At 38.8% G+C, this 19,429-nt stretch overlaps 2 protein-coding genes across 10 annotated transcripts in view; one reads left to right on the forward strand and one right to left on the reverse strand.

The window, feature by feature from the left end:
• Positions 1 to 240: 240 nt before the first annotated feature.
• Positions 241 to 3,251, forward strand: dnajc30a (DnaJ (Hsp40) homolog, subfamily C, member 30a). Its single transcript, XM_084104276.1, has one exon. The coding sequence runs from the start codon at positions 416 to 418 to the stop codon at positions 1,421 to 1,423; it is 1,008 nt and encodes a 335-aa protein (XP_083960402.1). The 5' UTR covers positions 241 to 415; the 3' UTR covers positions 1,424 to 3,251.
• The window catches only part of cux1a (cut-like homeobox 1a), a 117,678-nt gene continuing 100,759 nt past the window's right edge, over positions 2,511 to 19,429 (reverse strand). For 5 of the 9 annotated variants that reach the window (XM_084104273.1, XM_084104269.1, XM_084104270.1 and 2 more), the window contains 5 exons: positions 15,359 to 15,637; positions 14,850 to 14,870; positions 12,664 to 12,852; positions 8,534 to 8,834; positions 2,511 to 7,373 (listed from right to left, as the gene is read on the reverse strand). In XM_084104273.1, the coding sequence (XP_083960399.1) occupies positions 6,929 to 7,373; positions 8,534 to 8,834; positions 12,664 to 12,852; positions 14,850 to 14,870; positions 15,359 to 15,637 (1,235 nt within the window). In that variant the 3' untranslated portion in view covers positions 2,511 to 6,928. The remainder of the gene's footprint in view (positions 7,374 to 8,533; positions 8,835 to 12,663; positions 12,853 to 14,849; positions 14,871 to 15,358; positions 15,638 to 19,429) is intronic. The other 4 variants (XM_084104271.1, XM_084104272.1, XM_084104268.1 and 1 more) reach the window with 2 other exon arrangements.

Raw genomic sequence — 19,429 nt, forward strand, 5'->3', positions numbered from 1 at the left:
ATAACGTTACAATTAAATGTCTATGGTTACATTATCTAAAAACACATTTTAGTGATTAACTTGAAGTAATAATACTGATAGTTTGTCCACTGAGTTACTGTCCACTTTATGTTGATACTTTGACCTATACTATTTAATGAATAAATAAATAATTTATGAATGAATATAAATAAATGAATAACAAAAACTGTGTTTCATTTTAAAAATTGAATTGTAGGAATGACCCAAATCCTACAGTCAACAATTATGATGTAACAACAGCCTGAACGCTCCACCAATCTCTTTCGTGGAAATATTCTCCTCGCACGGCATTGGCCAAATTTCACTCAACCTGAAAAGAAGGGCAAATCTAATTGGTCACTTTGCTGCTCACGGAAACTGCTGACGGTCGGTTGATTTAGGTGATCTCTGCGCAATGGCGGAGGTCAGACACCGGTTCGGGAGAGAAGCTTACAAGCGTTTAAAACCGCAAAATCTCCCGCTTTTGGATAAAGACTATAAACCCGTCTCACAGGCAGCTTATGTTGCAGCTTTAACAAAGTCACTACAGCTCTGTGAGACTCGAAATGAGAGTGTCCGCGCTGTTAAAGGACTGTGTGAAACCAGCCCGGCTGTTCTGGAGACTGCAGAAGAGAATGTAAACAGACTCTTTACCCGCTTCACGGGCGCTGGTGGAGATACACACAGCTTGAAAGTACCGTTGAACTTCTGCTCTGGAAATATTAGTAAATGGAATATCTGTCGTGTATTTAAGTCTAATGCATCTCCAGTGTCCTGGAAGAGCTCAAGTTGGGGAACACACGGAAAACTTCATAAAAAGACTCAGTTTGTGTCTTTCACCAGAGCTTACAGTGGATCGCAAAATAACGGCAGTCGAGCTGAGCCACTATACAAATCAAAGTCTGGTTATTATGACATTTTGGGAGTGTCTCCAACAGCCACGCATGCTCAAATCAAGACTGCTTACTATAAACAGTCCTTTATATATCACCCGGACAAGAATGCAGGGAGCGAGGAGGCCACGTTCATGTTCTCTCAGATCAGTGAGGCTTACCACGTCCTGGGTAATAAAGCTCTGAGGAGGAAATATAATCGAGGGATCCTGAGTCAAGCAGACCTGCTGGGGTCCAGTAAACCCACTGGTAGAGAGAGTACAGCATCAGGACAGCAGACCAGAGCCCGACACTCCCCCTCTGTTGGAGCCGCCCAGCAAAACATCTTCGACTTTGATACCTTCATCAGATCACACTATGGAGAACAACTTCAGAGAGAGAAGCAGCTCCGGCAGCGCAGAGAAGAGATACTCAGGAAGAAGGAGGAGAACTATGAGGATCTGAAACTGGGCAGGTTTAAGGAGATCACTGTGGGGTTAATGCTGGCTATGGCAATGGCAATCATATTTAGCCTAAAGTCTGGCAAGTGATTAAGATACAGGGATACTTGAAGCATATCTCTCAAATTTTAACAGCCAACACACAAATATATGGTTCTGATATTTTACATTTACTTTTTTTTTTTTTTTAACAGACACTTTAGACAGTTGCAACAACCCCCTCAAAGTTAATACTTTGGCAAGATATCCATTAAATATCCACATGATATGATAATGATATATTATCATTTGTGCCATTGTAGCTATAATTGTGTGCTCTACCTCATCTGTTAAACACTTATGGCTTTATTTTGCACAAAAGCCCTTGGTAAAAACTTACCAGTTTATTAATATTATTTGTCTGGCTTCACTTCACCTAAGCCACCAATTAAAATTTTATAATAACTGTCAAGTATTGTGTTCAAATAAACGTCTGTGACCTGACAATTAAAGTGTAACTAAATCACTTGGAAGAATGATGGAAAAGTTCTGGAGTTGTGATTGGCTATAAGGATGTCGACTGCTAATACAAAATGTTGGTTCAATCTCACATTGGGATGAACCTGGAAATGGAGATTTGCTGAAATTACAACAATGCAATTTAAGTGTACCTTCTGGTTATTTAAACATGTATTAAATATGTATTCTGTGGATGTAGATAAGAAAAAATAAATTATTCAAAATATTTCAGCAACTTTGTCTTCGGTCATTGATTGTATGGAAGTGTGGTGTTTCTAGCAGTAAATGTTTTATTTTTGAGACTTTTGTGTTGTAGTTTCATTTGGGTGCTTAAAGACACATCCCCATAATAGATACACATGTGCATATATATAACTGTTGTAGTCATAAAACATTTAGACATGTAAATTATGCTTGACTTGGGCTGCTTGAACATGGGTTCAAATTTCTGACATCAGAAATACTCAAATAAATGCAGAGTACAGTGATAATGTGTTTGTACAAAAGATATTTACTTCAGTTAATACACCTATGGTGGTTATGAGGAATAATAATAATAATATAATGAATTTCAAACAGTGATATTGCTTTTTTCATTTTGGATTAGAACAGCGCTGGGAACAGAATACAAGACTACATGATGATACACAAAGGAAAAACCAACCGAACTAAATACATATCAAGAGAACAAAGTGGAAGAGTCTTTATTCAGGTAAAATGGAGGATTCAGCTCCATCTTGTGGTTCAAAACCATGACACATAGAAAAATAAACCATACAACTGTCGTTAGCAGGTGTAAGAGGGAAAGTGTCACCAACAAACTAATGGACAAAAGGACTGTGCTAAACCGAGGTTCTACCTGAGCTTTGAGAGACCTAAGGAGAATCTATAGGATACCAGCTTGTGTTGGGAGCTGCCTGTCATATTTCATTACAAGGCTTCATATTACCCATATTACAGCATACAGAGCAACAACAGAGAGAGAGAAAGAGAGAGATCTGAATGTCGTGATCAAGACATCCCATTTCCATAGATTGTTGGTCGAAATGAATCATGATAACTACGTTAAATTGTTGCTCTCGCTGAGACAGGTGTATAATCGTCGTGCTCGCCTCACATGTAACACAATTAAACAACTTTAAAAACAAAGAGAGAGAAAATCTCCATCTGGGATACAATGAAACAAATTGTGGCTGTTCAGAACATACTGTCTCAGGTGAAGAAAGAACATACTGTCTCAGGAAGTGATGTAAGTGTGAGGGAATAAACGAGGTAACAATTATGACACCACTAGCGAACTAAGCTACGGACGAATATCTACATTAATGCTACTCGTGACTACCAATGTAATATCAATAATGATGATCTTTTTTTTCTTTTTTTTGTTGCTTTGTTTTTCTTTTTTCTTTTTTTGTCTTTTTTTTTTAAAGAAATCATATAAATGTGCTGTCTGTGCAGTCGTATGTTGATGTGTTTAGTCATCTGCAATACTTTCCATAGAAAAATATTAGCAAAAAGCAGAGAAAAAGTGCTGGACATCTTGCATTGAGAATCGTCTGGAAACTCGTTGTTTCTAAGTGTTATTCTAAGTGTTTCATGCCATGATATCAACAGTACGGTTACGGTTCAGTCAGTGAGAACGTGGCAGACATATAAAAGCGTCCTTAATATAGACCAGATCTGAATGTGCTCCTTAAATGTGTGTTTTTTTTTTCTTCTTCAATTGAAATCACATGTTTATGATCGGAAAAGAGTCTTTACAAGTTGATTTGTCTGTTTTGACAATTTGGTCCACACTACAGTCTATTTTACAAATCATTTAAGAGTTTCCACATGCCAAATCCATCTGTGAACTTCCTCCAGCGCGGGGGGAAACTTACCGTTACAATACAACACAATAACAAAATAAAATAAAACATCTAATGAATGCCTAGAAATGATTAAAACGACATTTGGGACAAAAAATGTGGAGTTAACCGATTGAAATTGCCATTGTAAAAACTTTGGTTTTTTTTCATAACCAAGCCTGAATCCTGGGACAGCTGTTTTCTCTCAGATAAAACAATACAGACACCCTAAAAGTACAGAATATTATGACCTGAGACTAGATGAGACCTTATTATTGAACTTGCTGGCGAAAATTGCTAAAACGTGGTATCTGACACACGATATTTCCAATCACTTACTTGGAATGAAGACGACGCGATTCTAATAGCGAACAGTTTTCAGTGAAGGCACTCCAATGTTAGATGTGGAGAGAACGTTTGATAAACAGTCACGGGCTTCGACGTATTCGTATATTCTGATAAAACATTGGTTCATGAAGTATCTCTCTGTGCTTTCGTTAGGTCTTAAAGAGACTAATTTGATTTTGAATCATTCATTGGCACATATAAAAAAGGCCAAAGGTAGTTTTAAGCCGACATTGTTCTCCAAGATTAATCGGCGTAAATTTTTACGCAACCGAACGACATCAAGTGAATTTCATTCCTACTTTAAAAAACAAAAAACAAAAAAACCCTAAAAGACCAATTCCTCAAGGTGCAGCTCAAAGCAACAGCTATTTTCAGTGACGTTAACTACCAGTTGTTCACTGGCTCAATGTAGCAACTAAGCTTGATTGCGATAACAAACGTAATCTCAGAACGTTCGCAGGTTAATTAATTACCTGAAAACATAATTCAAGAGCATCAATCGGTTTGCCTTTGTAGAGTGAATACAGCCAAATGCAATTCATCTTGAATTGTCATTTTTTAAAATTGTTAAAACATCTAAAATGCGTACTAATTAAAATCATTAATGCAATACATATAATTCTGCTTCCTTTGTCAACGTAGCAACTGTTCATCCAGCTCACTAACAGAGTAAAATATATGAAAAAAAAATGAAAAAATGATAATCTTCAGAATTAATCAATAGACATGTATCAAAAGTACATCATTTAAATGTAATCCAATACTGCCGGCAGTCTATTAGTCTAAAAATATGTAACCTGACCTTTTATAGTCCCTTCCATTACAAAAAAAAGAACACGTATAACAATATAAGACATCAATATGTAAAAGACAGCATCTATAAATAAGCAAACCACACCAACAAACAAAAAAAAAAAAATCTACCATTAGTTTATGCGTGTAAATAAAAAGAACTTAAATGTACTATGTGATATGCTGCAGGACTGCTAAATAGCTTAGGGACGTGAGGAGGTGTTTGCTTCCACAGCCTGTGGCGAGTAGTAGTAGTAATATACAAATATAGATCGCTCTTGTCAACAATCACACACACTCACACACACAAACAACCTCGCACTCAAGGTTCGCACACAGACGAGCGCGTGGCACCACCGTTCTGTGCTTTCGTTCACAAAATCAACTGCATACAATGACACAAGGGCCGGAGGTGAAAAGTGAGCAGGTTTTGAAAGGTGTTTCAGGAGAGAAAGAACGTTTCTACAGAGGTGCAACAAGTCCTCGCCGCGTCCTCTGACGCGCATGTGTAGCGATTCACCTCAGGTTCCTAACGTTAAAAGAGCTTTTCATTCACAATCTACATATTTTCCTCTTTTTTATGTGTTAAACAAGAAATGTGGATGAAGATGTGTCCCGAGTCCTCCGTCATATACAGTATGAAAAAGTCCATTTTGCAAGGTGTTTTTCCAGTTGTCTTGGAGGACAGATGCATGCCGTGAACATACTCTGAAAAGCTCGTGTGAACAGCGAATGGAGAAGCTGGTGAAAAACCTGAAGTTTCGAGTTTGCACGAGAGCCCGCATACTCAGCGTCCGGTACCCTGGTGCTGAGGACCAGCCCATACAGTGCAGTGGCCCACGGCCACACCATAGAATTAGAATTTATAACACCATAGATATTGGATTAGAATTGTAATTCTATGGGCCCAAACCGCCCAACTTGGTTAGAGGTCTCTGATGTATGGTTCTTTTATAAGAGGATAAAAATCAGGCTTGTTCATTCTCTTTAAAAAATATCTTGTCAGGAATATTTACTCAAAGTACTGTACAAATCCTTTTTTTCTTCACTATCTGTCTTTGTTTTGGCCTAAAAGGACGTTTATTATTAAACAAGACCTCTGCGAGCTTCAAAACGCACGTCGCGGAGGCGATTAAAGCTATGGAAAAAAAATAAACGAGCGCTACCCTTACAAGAGACCTAAATAACGATAAAAATTGACACTTAGCTATCAAGTTACGAAATTTCTCCCATCTCCCATTTGCGTCGACCTTACAACAACGGTATGAATTTTTGCATGATACGTGGATTCTTATTTACGACGATTATTTTTCGTTCGCATGATTTTTTTTTCTTCTCTTTTAGGCCGTTGGCGTGTAAAATCAAAAGGAGTGCTGTTTAGAGTCAACTGACTGTGCAATCTCTCGGTGGCAACTTAATTGCTATAAAAAGGATTTTCTTCTCGCATCGGAGAAGCTTCCGAACTGTGAAAATAATGCGGATTCCATTACGCTGGAATCCATTGCGTACTAGAGTTGCATAGCCATTGGATGGCCTCCTCTGGGGTAGGGAGGGAGAGGCAGGTGGGACGGTGCACCCGTGTTCCTTCAGCCAACACTTGCTTTTAAATGCTTGACTTTTGGTTTGAAACCGGTTTCGAACTAGTCTCTGCTGATGGCCGAAGCATACATGATACAAAAGAGGAAACTCCCAAGAGTCTTGAGAACTGATAAATTATTGTAACAGTTATTCAGCATGTTGGTGAGAACATCTCTATTAGAAATAGAGACACTGTGATATCATAGTGTGTACTTGTTTTTTGTTTTTTTTGTGACTGTCGCCAGTCTTGAGAATATTTAGTGGGGAACGCTCCCTCTCCTGTGCTTTTAAGTTTTGTGTCTTCACCATAACCCAATGGTGTTACAGCCCTGTGGCCAGCAGGGCTGTTAAGTGCTTCACAAAATAAACGGACTAAAAACTCATTTCCTTTTCTTGTTCTCGTCTCTGATAGCCCACTTCTAAACAGCGATTTGAAAACCCTTGGGTTAACCGGTGGTGTGTGTGCACCAGGCTTGGCCAGGTTAGCTCAGTGAGGGACAAAGTGAGAATAAAACGACAACACGGCGGTGGCTCAGAACTCCCATTCGTGAGGCTCGTCGCGGTTCGCCGCTTTCTCCAGCCTATGGATGATGTTGTTGAGGTTGGCTGCTTTCTTCTTGCGCAGACTGCTGTCCTTTGGGTTTCGGCAGGGGGTTGGAGCGGCAGTGGGAACAGATACGGATTCGGGAATGCCGAACAGGCTGTCTATGATACCTCCCCGTGGCCTGCTGGTGCCCGAAGCGCTGGGGAACTCGCCCTCGCCCTCTTCGTCTCTGTGGCTGAGGCCGGGGCTCTCCAGGATGCGCTTGCGCTCCTCTGAGCCGCTCGGTCGGCCCTCCGCTGTGCTGTCGGACTCGGTGCCGTCGCAGCTGTTGTCTCCCTCGCCCCCGGACTTCCCGGCCCGCGCCGAGGGGGACCCGCCTTCGCCAGCCGCTGCCTGGATCTCTTCTATAAAGAGCTCTCGCCGAATACGGGACCTGCGAAAACAAGAACAAGACTCATGAGAACGGGAATACAGGCAAGTGGTAACTAATGATGTTTTATTAACAAAGTTCGGGAGGAGCACGTTCAGATAATTAAACCTAATTAAACACCTGTGGAGCGCATTCAGATAATCAAAGCTAATTAAACACGAGTGAAGCAAATTCAGTTAATCAACAAATTAAAAGGTATATATACAGCAGACTTACCTCCATTACTCTGGGTTCGGGCAAAAAATTCTGAGCTCGGAGCCCTCCCCCCGGACAGCACGCCAAATACGCATAATCTTTACTCTGTTTAATCTGATGTAAGTGTGAACTCGTGAATAATGTTTTAATAATCGTTCTAATTCTATGAGAATAGGGAAGTCCACACTACAAGTATAACGACACAGAAGAACGATATAATTGGAATCATTTTCAGAATGATTTTTTACAGCTGATCAACGATAAAAACATTGACAGCCAATCAGAATCCACCCAAGCTCTAGCATTTAAAGCAGAACATTACTGTCAATTTGTGTGGATGCTTATATTAGGGCTGTGCGATTAATCGAAATTGATTTTCGAATATGAAAACAAGATAACCGACGTGAAACGATTATTGTGCAGCTGCCGCATTCCATTATTCTCACCTTCCGTTCCTTCACAGCGGTGCACTTTCATTCCTCCCTAAAAGCCCAAACTTGACATCCAAATCAACCAAATAAGTGAGTGTTGTAAAATGCAGTCTATTGCTGCTAAATTGCAGGACGTGCTTGATATTAAACGTGTTATTAAAAGAGTATTAAGCCGTGAGACAGATACTGTTTTCTAGGCAGCCTCCTGTGCGCACGCTCCGAGACGGGCTTTGTTCTTATTGTATTGCTGACTGTTTACTTGTCTTCTGTAACTGTTTTGAGGACTTTTACTTACATTAATTGACCAAGTATTAGTTTTTCCTGAAGTATTGATAATTGTGAAATTTCACTAACATTTAAAATGACTCATATCATGAAATAAGACTTTGATCACATCACCCAGCTATAATCGTTTTAAATAATCGTGATTTCAATATTAAGCAAAATTATCGTGATTATGATTTTCGCCATAATTGAGCAGCCCTAGTTATTTCAGTAATCATTTTTGGTGTGAACCAGCCTTAAGTGCCACCATACCTGTAGTTGTGGAACCAGTTGATGACTGTGCTGGTTTTGAGGTTGAGCTGGCTCGCTAACTCCTCGATGGTTTTAGGGGAGGGGTAAGGCTTCTGCTGGTAGGCTCTCTTCAGAGCTTCCTTCTCTTCTGGAGCCAGAACCACACGGGGTTTCTTCAGATGGGGCTGCTGGGGCTGCTGCTGCTGCTGCTGCTGCTGGGAGAGGTGTTGGGGGCTGGCGCACTGAATGAGGTCACTTCCTGACAGACCACTGTCCAGCGAATGACTCTCACCAATGGAGCTGTGGCGCCTCTTCATGTAGGCTGGAAAACACATATGGAAAACAGCTGTAAATTCAATCAGAGAATATACATAAACAAATGCATATCACATGACTTTGTTGAACAGGAAATATTCAAGATTGCCTCATATTGATTTGTCAATACTTAAAAAAAGAAAAAGGGGGGGGGGGGGGCAATGTGTCCCCCTCAGTGTCTATGGTGGTTACAGTGTGTTAGATGCTGCAGATTCAATTATAGTTAATACAGTGCTTGAATGCTGTATTTCTCTGTAGTCAGTAGGGGGCAGTCTCTGATTACAAATATTATTATTGCATCAAGGTCTTTGTGAATTTGGCTCAGATATTTGATTCCACCATTATCCCACCAGCATTGCAAAAATAATAACTATAAATAAATACATAAAAACTTCCCCAAGGTTGAAAATGATAAATCAGCAATGTTTTGCATCATGTCTATTCAACGTAATTGTTTCTAGATGTTGCAAAGTTAAATTGTAAGTGCAAAATCTCCAGCTATTGTATTTTTTATTTAAAAAAAGTTTTTATACGTTATATTAATTTGATCAAAAGTGACAGTAAATACATTTATAATGACACATTTAATTTCCTATTTCAAATAAATGCTGTTTGTTTTGAACTTTCTATTTATAAAAGAATCTTGAAAAATGTATCACGGTTTCCACAAAATATTAAGCAGCACAACCGTTTTCAACACTGATAATAATAAGAAATATTTCATGAGCACCAAATCAGCATATTAGAATAATTTCTAAAGGATCATGTGACACTAAAGACCAGAGTAATGATGCTTCTAAGGCAAATGCCAACCAAGTATTTGAAGGTTGAGCAGCGAGCTCATTGGCTGCTGATAGAGCAGGAACCAATCAGCTGTGCCCTATAGATAATGATGTGATTGCAAGCAGGTTAAATTAAGGACCCATCAGCCTGCGCCATCTAGAGTTTCATGACAGAACTTTGTATATATTTTAAATTGTATTATTACATGGCTTGGTTGAATTCCAATGTAGAATGCGCAGCGAAGTATAACACACCGTTGCCATGAAAAACAGAGCGTTGCTATGGACGCAGAATTCTAACCGTAGAGACGGAACAGACTATTTTCTTTAGCGGAAGCAATACAATCGTTTTTAAATCAATAAACTCCTTTTTAAATCAATATTTTGTGTCAAATTATTGATTTATTTGGTGGGTAGCCATGTAATAAGCGGGATAATGTAGAGTGAGGCGGTTGTTATAGCGAATACAACCCCTTACATAGTATTTCACAATATTACAGATTTTATTGCCAGTAAAAATGTTGGCCGAGCAAGTACAAATCTGAAATACTGGCCCAACTAGGCCAGGAGAAAGCTGTTCATGATAGGCTAAGCAAATGTTCTCAAAACACCAATCACTCCTTCTCCTTCAAACAATTTACAGCTTACTAAGAACAATTTACAGAAACAATAACACTGTTTAACCAGTACGTCTTTCATTTTTTTAAACGAACAGACATCAAGCACATCAATATCCCTGCTCTGATTAAAAAAGTGCAGTACAGCTCACTACACAGCTGTGTGTGAAATTTGTCATTTCCGCTGCGTTTCAGTGTCTGTTGAAGAGGAGCCTTTGGCAACAGCAATGGTAAAAGATTCCGCTGGTAGCTAAAACTCTCAGAACAAGGGCCAAGCAAGGCTAATTTGCTTTGTGCCTCTAGCCAGCGCCGAGGTCAAACTCATACTCTTTTCTGTAAAGCTAGAGCAAAAAACAGCGAGGTGGAGAGAGACACAAAAACAGATAGAAAGAACACGACAGCAAAGCTGTTGCTTTCTGTCCCTGGCATGCGCACAGTGGGCTTAGGGGTAAATGGTGGAGCCAGTTTCACTCTAACGAGGAGGTCCCCCCGAGTTTCGCCCGCCCCGCGCACACGAACCGCAAAAGCCTGACTCATAACAGAACCATCATCGTCATCGTCACCCAGGGAGCACCAGTAATGTCACTTTTAGCCCGAGAGGAGTGTTAAACAGGCCTAATGACTCCAGGAATGTTCACTTGGCCTGCTGCATGCTCGCAGGCGTGCGGGCCCGGCGCTGGGTGCAGTGGACTTTAAGTAAGCCAGCCCCACAGAGCCGTCAGCCTGTCACAGTCGATCATGGAACTGACATCTCCCACCCTCATCAATCCAGACAGCGGAGCGACGAGCGGCCTCACAGAGCATGTGCGGCCTATTCGGCAGCCAGAGGACACATCTGGGCTATTAAAGAGGGAAAAAAAGAGCAATCAAACAGCCCATCAGGCCTCCCTCTGCCTGACCGGCTCATCTCCGGCATCTCGCGCATCTCTTCACATTAAAGTGAGGCGCGCTGACGAGAGGCAGCTTAAAGATTGTTTCCTGCAACTCCTGCGCCTGTTGGAATCAATACCGGATAAACACAAACGCACGCTTGCCGATAATTAGCAGGTGCTGAATGTAAATATGGACACATGACAAAAGGGGCTGGCGTTCTATAATGGTTGTGCAGAAAAATACACAGATGCTGGGCTTTTTTTTTCTGTTATTGGAAAGATGTAAGAACAAGTCTTCATTTATTAGTATTACTCGTAGCTTTGAACATGTAACATTTGTTATATTGTTACAAATGTAACAAACTCTTTTACACTAACATTCAAATCAAAAGCAAGAATTCATTAAATCGATCAAGAGTGACAAAAAAAAAAACGTATAGTGTTACAAAATGTAGAATAAATGCTGTTCTTTTCAACTTTCTATTCATTAAAGAATACTATTAATAATAATGTGAAATTAAATTAATAATAATATGAAGTGTTTCTTGAGCACCAAATAAGCATGTTAGAATGATTTATGAAGGATCATGTGACACTGAAGACTGGAGTAATGATGCTGAAAAATCAGCTTTGCCATCACAGGAATAATTATATATATATATATATATATATATATATATATATATATATATATATATATATATATATATATATATATATACATATATATATATATACACATATATATATATATATACATATATATATATATATACACATATATATATATATATATACACATATATACATATATATATATATACACATACATATATATATTTAAAAATAGAAAACAGTTATTTTAGATTGTAGTAATATTTCATAATATTACTGTTTTTACTGTATTTTTGATCAAATAAGAGACTTAAATTGTACTTTTTGAATGGTAGCATAATTCAGCGTCTTTAATCTACTATAAGCTGCTGTAACAGCCAGAAGCAACTTGAAAATAATACACCAATCATTTTACATATCACATTTTTAATAAAAAAAATATTTGAGATTTTAAAGTGGCTTAAGTAATTTTGAGGAATAACAAAAAGTCAGATAGTTCTGTTAATTATAAGTTTTGTTTTTGCATCAATGTAGCCAGATTGAGCAGTTCTTTTAAAAATGAAAAAGGACATTATCCTGCACCCTGAAGGCAGTTTTTCTGTCCCTGAGCCTCCTTCTCTTCATCTGGTACAGGACCAGATTGGGCACCAGCACTTTGTTAGTGAAAAAAAACGAGCACAAGCCGAACTCAACCCAAGTGAGCACAATGGATCAAGCAATCTGCTGCACCACAGCTCCAACGTCAAGCAATAAAACAAGAAAAGATTAATAAAATCCCACACCAGACAGAAGTCTTTCAACCGTCCTGCCAACTAAACCGACACTGAACAAACTGAAGCACTTTAATAAACAGTGAAATAAAAACATTCTGAAACAACACAGACAATTGCAAACGGGTCTTTGTTGGTGTGTGGCCAGACTGCGGCAGACGCCTTTAGAGGAGAGGTTACCTTTCTTTTCCATCCGTTTCATGTCCATGAGTTTCTCCACGTTGCGCGGGTCGCTCAGCCATAGCTGCATGCGCACAAACGGCTCTCGCCCCTTCAGGCTGAGCTTATGCCAGGGCTTGGGCCGGGCCAGCAGATCAGACACAGAGCCCTGCGTCAAACCCAGAATGCTCTCTCCAAACAGACGCTGGCCTGTAAACACAGACAATCGTATCCGTCAAGAAACCTTCATGTCAACATGTTCCACTCATGCTGGACAACCTGAAAGCGTCCAAATAACATTTTACAATTTATTGTTTTGGCATTAACAAACCTATTTTTGTGTAATGTTTTACTTAATGTATTTTGAGCTATTTTTCTCATGGGGAAAATGCCACTTGGTTTGACATTTTGGTATAAAATGGATATACAGTTTAACTTTCTTAAGTGTCTAAATGTGTTTTGAGGCCACTGTAATATCATTTATTCTGGGCCAATATTACTATTAAAAATGTATTTAAGAACATGCTTTTATTGTAAAATGGCATCAAAGTTTGATCAAACAAACCCTGCTGATTTCGCTTTTAACCTCCACCTTTAAGACAAGGCACTTTCAAACTGTTTTCAAGGTGCTTTCAAGCTGTTTTCAACGGCCGCTTAAGCTTTCAAAATAATTTTTTTTTTAACCTAAATAAAAGGCACCTGAATCCTCTCGACAATAACTGCGATCCGTCTATGTTCAAAAAGGAAATGTTCCCCAGAGTAAAACAAAAGCCTGAGATCCCAGAAGATTACTTCTCTCTCTCCGCGCAGACTCATATCAACACAGCTGTCTTTACATTTTGCACTTTATACAGGTCAATACCACTACAGAGCACAACAAATCTTTGTTGCTCCCGAGACAAACATCGCGTCGGGAAATGAGAATCTGCGAGATGAAAGAGACTGTCACAGTATCACGCTGAGGTGTCGTCTGCGCGATATATCCGTACTTTCCTTTGTTATATTGTGTGTGTGTGATCACATGACTATAAAAGAAGAAAGTGTAAACACAGAGTTCACAAAGAGAAAGTACTGGTGTTTTTGGTCAATTCTCTTTTGAACGTAAGGACAACGGTTGATGCGAGTTAAAACAAACGGTGAAGGAGAAAGTAGCTGTGTCCAGTGTGGCATTCTCGTTCGACCTCTCATTAATTATGGCAGGGACAGTCGGAGTGGACGGCCATTAAGTGCTAAAGCAGGGCCAACCTGTCCTCCACCTGTCCTCTCATGTGGAGAGCCATTATTACATGTATCGTCTCTCTAGGACAAAAACATGATGTACTGTATCTATTAAATGTATGCTGAATGCTTCTGACAAATCTAAATCATGGACGACAAATAAAAAACACGACTTATGTGTGGCAATTTTTCTACCTTATTAGTAATCGAAAACCACCAATTATAGCTTAACTGTACGTTACGATACGTAACATACTATTTATGAAGTATTACTTTAAAAAAATATAAATACATTTTAAAAAAGTATAATATATTAAATATAAATATAAGTATTTTAAATAAAACACAAGCCTATTATAATAAAATTTAAGTAAAATATATTAACTAAATAAAAAAGTATAAGAAATAAAAATAATCAGTATTCTTGAAAAAATAAGTTGAAATAATGCAAATTAACAACCATTTGAATTTTTTCCATTTGATTTGGTCTAGTTAGTTTTGTTTCAAATACAGTGTGTTTTTCGGTGATCGATATCTAAAAAACGTCAAACTTTTCCACTTGGACAAACAATTTGCGGACCACTTTCCCTTGCGCATGAAATCTCCCTAATTCCAGCAATGAGAACGCGGAACACTGATGATGATGATGATGATGATGATGATGATGCATAACAACAGAGCATAGGTGCCAAAGCTGTTGTGAATCCGCCTACCCATAGATGCTCAATTTAGTTTTACAACAAAGGTTGTATTTCATCAGGAGGTTAAATAACTTGAAATGGTCTATGCAAATGTTGTTGAAGTATTTTAACTTTTAACATGACCTCGTGGTATGGTAATCTGAGTGTTAAAAACAGGGTCATGCTGTCCAAGATTGTAAATGAAGCCAGTAAGATATTTGGCAAGACACAGAAACATCTGAATGATCTATACACATAAAATGTAAAATCAAGCAAAAGGCTTTAGTGATAATAGGGGATGTGTCTCACCCTCTTCATGGTGAGTTTCACCTGTTGCCATCAGGGAGACCACATGCAATGAAGAAAGTTTTTCAGTTACCTTTTGTGTCCAATGCTGTTAAAATTTGAAATGCAATGATTGTTGTTGATTTGTTTTAGTATTGTCTTGTATGTTGTTACGTATACTTATAATGTTTGTGATGTTAATTTAATGTTTTTTAATGTTAATTTATATAAACATTTTAAAATAATATTTTTACATTAACGTTATTAAAAAGTTCTAGTATATATATATATTTTTTTATATTTGATCATTTCTATATTTAAAAAATGATATAATAAAATTTACAAAAAAAAATACTAGGAATAACTCTAGAATTCTCAACTAGTCAACCACGATTCCTATAGTGTAGGATTACTTTTTCAGAACGTAGAATGTCTGTAGTTTAACTACTATAAATTATGAGTAGATTAGAGATAGTCCAAATTTTGTTCACTGGGGTACACTGGCCACCATTGGGTTTATTGAACACACTCACCAAGGTTGTTATCTGTGAGAACTTCTTTTACTTTCTTAGTGATGGCGTAGGTGTCCAGCTCGGGTGACATTGCCACCATCTCTTGTATGCTAAGACCCCCGTGTCCCGGCAGAGGTAACGGTAGAGGCGTGCCAGGCTGGGACTCTGAAGTTTCGCTGGGCTCCTGGATGGACGCTCGGCACATCTGCTCCTCCTGCTGGCTTTTTACCGACTCCTCAGCCGAACTCAGAGGGGATTCTGGGGCAGGACTGCAGCTGGCTGAGGTCTTCGGAGTAATCTCTATGGAAACGAGAGGAACCGAATTAAGACGTTGCGCCAACGCAACACGTGACCCCGTCCGTTGGCCGGGCATTATTCATCGACAGAAGGCCTGAATGAAGATCTGTCTAAATATGGAGTGAGTAGCCAATGAAACCGTAACCCTAAACAAGGTCCTCCTGCTCAGCAACAGGAAGTGATGGACAGTGACAGATGCATCATGTCATGCCAAGTCACAGCTTCTCTTGAAGCATAATGAGACAAATAAATTAAGGAGGAAGGGAGTTAAACGTGTTTGGTGTTCTGAGAATTAATATGTTCGTACCGAGTTAGCTCTTCCAACAATGAAACTTTAATGAAACAGAAAAAATATATTTTATTGAAGAATCTCCAAGGCCGAAAATACACTATAGTTCAAATGCTTGGGATCAGTAAGATTTTTTAAACAAATTAATAATTTATATTTAGCAAGGACACATTAAATTGATCAAAAGTGACAGTGTAGTTTCTACTGCAAATAAATGCACTTCCTTTTAACATTATATTCAAAGAATCTTGATTTTTTTTTTTTATCAAGTATTCCATACAAATATTAAGCAGCACAACTTATAATTTATATCAATAAAGATATGTTTCTTGAGCACCAAATCAGCTGTCTAATTTTTGATCAAATAAACGCAGTCTTGGTGAAAATAAAAGTCTTTCAAAAACATATTTTTGAACCAAACTTACGCATCTTTATTTTTTTTATAATGTATATTTTTAAATAAAAAGGGTTATGTTTTAATAACTAATATTAACAATTAATTAGAATGAATAATAATGAATATATTTTATATATATATATAACAAATTGTGTAATCGGACGGATATTTAAAGTACTGTGAACATCTAGAAACATGAGAGCTTAAATTCTGATTTCATCAACAAACATACGCTTCCCTTTATTTTGTTGAACAGAAAATAGAAAGACATACGTATGTGTTTAAGAGCGAGTAAATAATGACCGCATTTTCATTTCGAGTGAATTGTTCCTTTAATACGTAGACATCAAGCACCTAACATGATCTCTAATGCTCTTCCCTTTCATTTCCCATCTTCCTCTAGCCCTTTCAGCTCGACTCTCTGATTGGTTTGCTGTGGCAGTGCAGTGCAGTGCTGGTGGTGAAGAGAGCATCGGGAGGGAGCGTCAGTTTGGATTAGCTGCCTGCCGAGCTGGGGGACACGGCAAGCAGAGAGCAGGGCGCTCAAGGCGGGGAGCAGGCAGTCATATCAGATCTGCAGCAAGACCACGCACAGCCTGGTGACAGTTTGACTGGCGGCATGGTCTGCATGTGTGTGTGTGTGTCTCTGTGTGGGAGGGGAACGAGGGAGGTAGGAGGTGTTTTTGGGACACGAGCAGGAATGACAGGATGTTCCTGTGACATGCTGCAAGTAACCAGTGCGTATGCGTGTGATAAAGAGGACGGGAGGGGCGACCGCATCTGGACACACAGCTGGTTAATGCAGCTACACATGTGGATGAGCACACACACACTAAAGCTGGAATAAGCGGCACAAACGTGAAAGCCTACATCTGTCCGGCCCTAATTTTGATGCATGATGAGATTGAGTCTCATTGGCGCACAACAGGTTTAAACCCGAACGGGCCCGAAAACATCCGATCGACGCGCTCTCACCTCAAACTACAGCGCGGTCTAATCTTATATGGGTTCTGATTGGACGATCGCAAGGACAGACTGACATTCAGAGGAGCGGATCTGGAGAGACTGATGAGGGGTCATGTAGTGCTCTTCAACTCACTCACACACACACACACCTATGCATACACATACACACACACACCCTGGAGGAGAGCTTGTTTTAGCCCGGTTGAGTGTGTCGTCCTAATGAGGGTCAGTAAGGACAGGCAATATACAGGACACTTGCTAGAGGACAACAGAAAGCGAACAGGAAGAACCGTGCGTGGTGTTGCAACCACATCTACATAGTCTTTTAGTCTTTTTTTTAACCTTTAGTGTGTAGCTTGCTTTTTTTAATTTTCCCACATGGCTTATCTGAAAAGAATAGTTCAGCCAAAAAATGAAAATGATTATTTCCTCACCACAGTGTCATTACAAACCTGTATGACTTTCCTTCTTTGGCAAAGTAAGCACAAAACAAAAGAAACATTTGTGAAGAACATAGTGGTTTTCTGTGGAGTTACAGTGGATAAAAGAAAGTCATGCTGGTTTGGAACGACATAAGGGTGAGTAATTATGACAGTGTTTCATTTCCGGGTGAAGTAGTCCTCTATTTTTAAGCAATAACCGACTCATCTCTTTCTATAAACCAGCATATACTGTATCAATCACTTGACCTAAATCAATCCGAGTCATCAAAAACGTCCCGTTTTAAATCCACATTCAGGCTCTTTCCTGTGTCCTGCCACCATTTGCAGTTTTTTTTGTTTTTTTCCGCTGAGGTGCATTAGCTCAGTGCTAAGTGCTCCGTGCTGAAAGCTGTGAGGCACAGAACAGGGCAGCTGGAAGAAAGAAACCCATTACAGACCCTCTAAAGCTCGGGCCATTATGGTGCCTGCTGTTCAGATTATCTGGCAAATCGGTCAAGCCTGGCCAGTTCATTTAAACACACTTTTTCCCCAACTATCCACACTGGCACGTCACCGGATGAATGTATGTGTAAACATATATCCTTATGCCAAGGTTACTAGGGTTAATAAAAAATAAAGACAATGAAATAAAAAGTGAAATAATTAACTGTTTAAAAAGAAATGCTTTTATATTGATGTATTCTTTCACCCTATACGAGAGGAAGGGAGTGTTTGATAAATATAAAACAACAATCATGGTTCACTTCCTGTACGTGATGTTTCCAGGCAGGTAAATGTGAAAACCACATCATCACAATAAATAATATATTGTTAAAGGGGTTGAAAACTAAAACTATACTGAAACTAAAAACCAAAACAAAGCAATACCAAAACATAAGTGTATACATATATAATAATTTTTTTTTGCCAGAGTAAGATTTTATTTTATTTTTTAAAGAAATTTATATTTTTATTCAACAGTAAAGGCATTTATAATGTTAATGTTTAATAAATCATTTAATACATCAGCTTTTCTATCACAATAATAAATTACACTTTAAAATATATTAAAATAAAAAGTTATTTTAATATTTCATAATATTACTGCTTTTACCGTATTTTTTATCAAATAAATGCAGCCTTGATTAGCATACAAGATTTCTTATATTTCCAATGTAACGTAATGTAATGAAATGTAAAGACTTAAAAAATAAGGGAATATTTCAAAATTACAATAACCTTGTGTTTTTGTCTGACATTTACAATTCTGTTTAAGTTAACAGCCTCAGTTCAAAGTTGATCATTTCCTATTCCTTTTTTTCCCCACCTCTTGCTGAACTCATTGCTAAAATGTATATATTACTCGGCTTAATTTGTGGTAAAAATGACAGAGAAAAGCTTCTTTAAGTAGGACAGCGAGCAAGTGCTATTCATCATAATCGGCCTCGCACTCACACGCACAGCTTGACTCCAATTTATCATTCCATCGGCTGATTATTTGCATATTAATCAGCCACTGGAGCATGATGGTGCGTTCGGCAGCCAGTCACAGAGGAGGAGAGGTGGGTAATTATCATATATTCCAGCACTGATGGGCTAATTGATTACAACAGCTCAAGGAGGCTCTTGAGAGAGCCCAGGGGGCCTTTTCTGGATGGCCCCTATGAGACAGACCCCCTCCCCATCCACGCTGCAGCGATTTAACCCAACCCCCCAATGCC

Source organism: Abramis brama, assembly GCF_963993115.1.
Source record: "Abramis brama genome assembly, chromosome: 25".
Lineage (NCBI taxonomy): Eukaryota > Metazoa > Chordata > Actinopteri > Cypriniformes > Leuciscidae > Abramis > Abramis brama.

Excerpts from the sequence above, each read along its gene's own strand:
- dnajc30a (XM_084104276.1), top strand. The coding sequence starts at position 416 with ATGGCGGAGGTCAGACACCGGTTCGGGAGAGAAGCTTACAAGCGTTTA.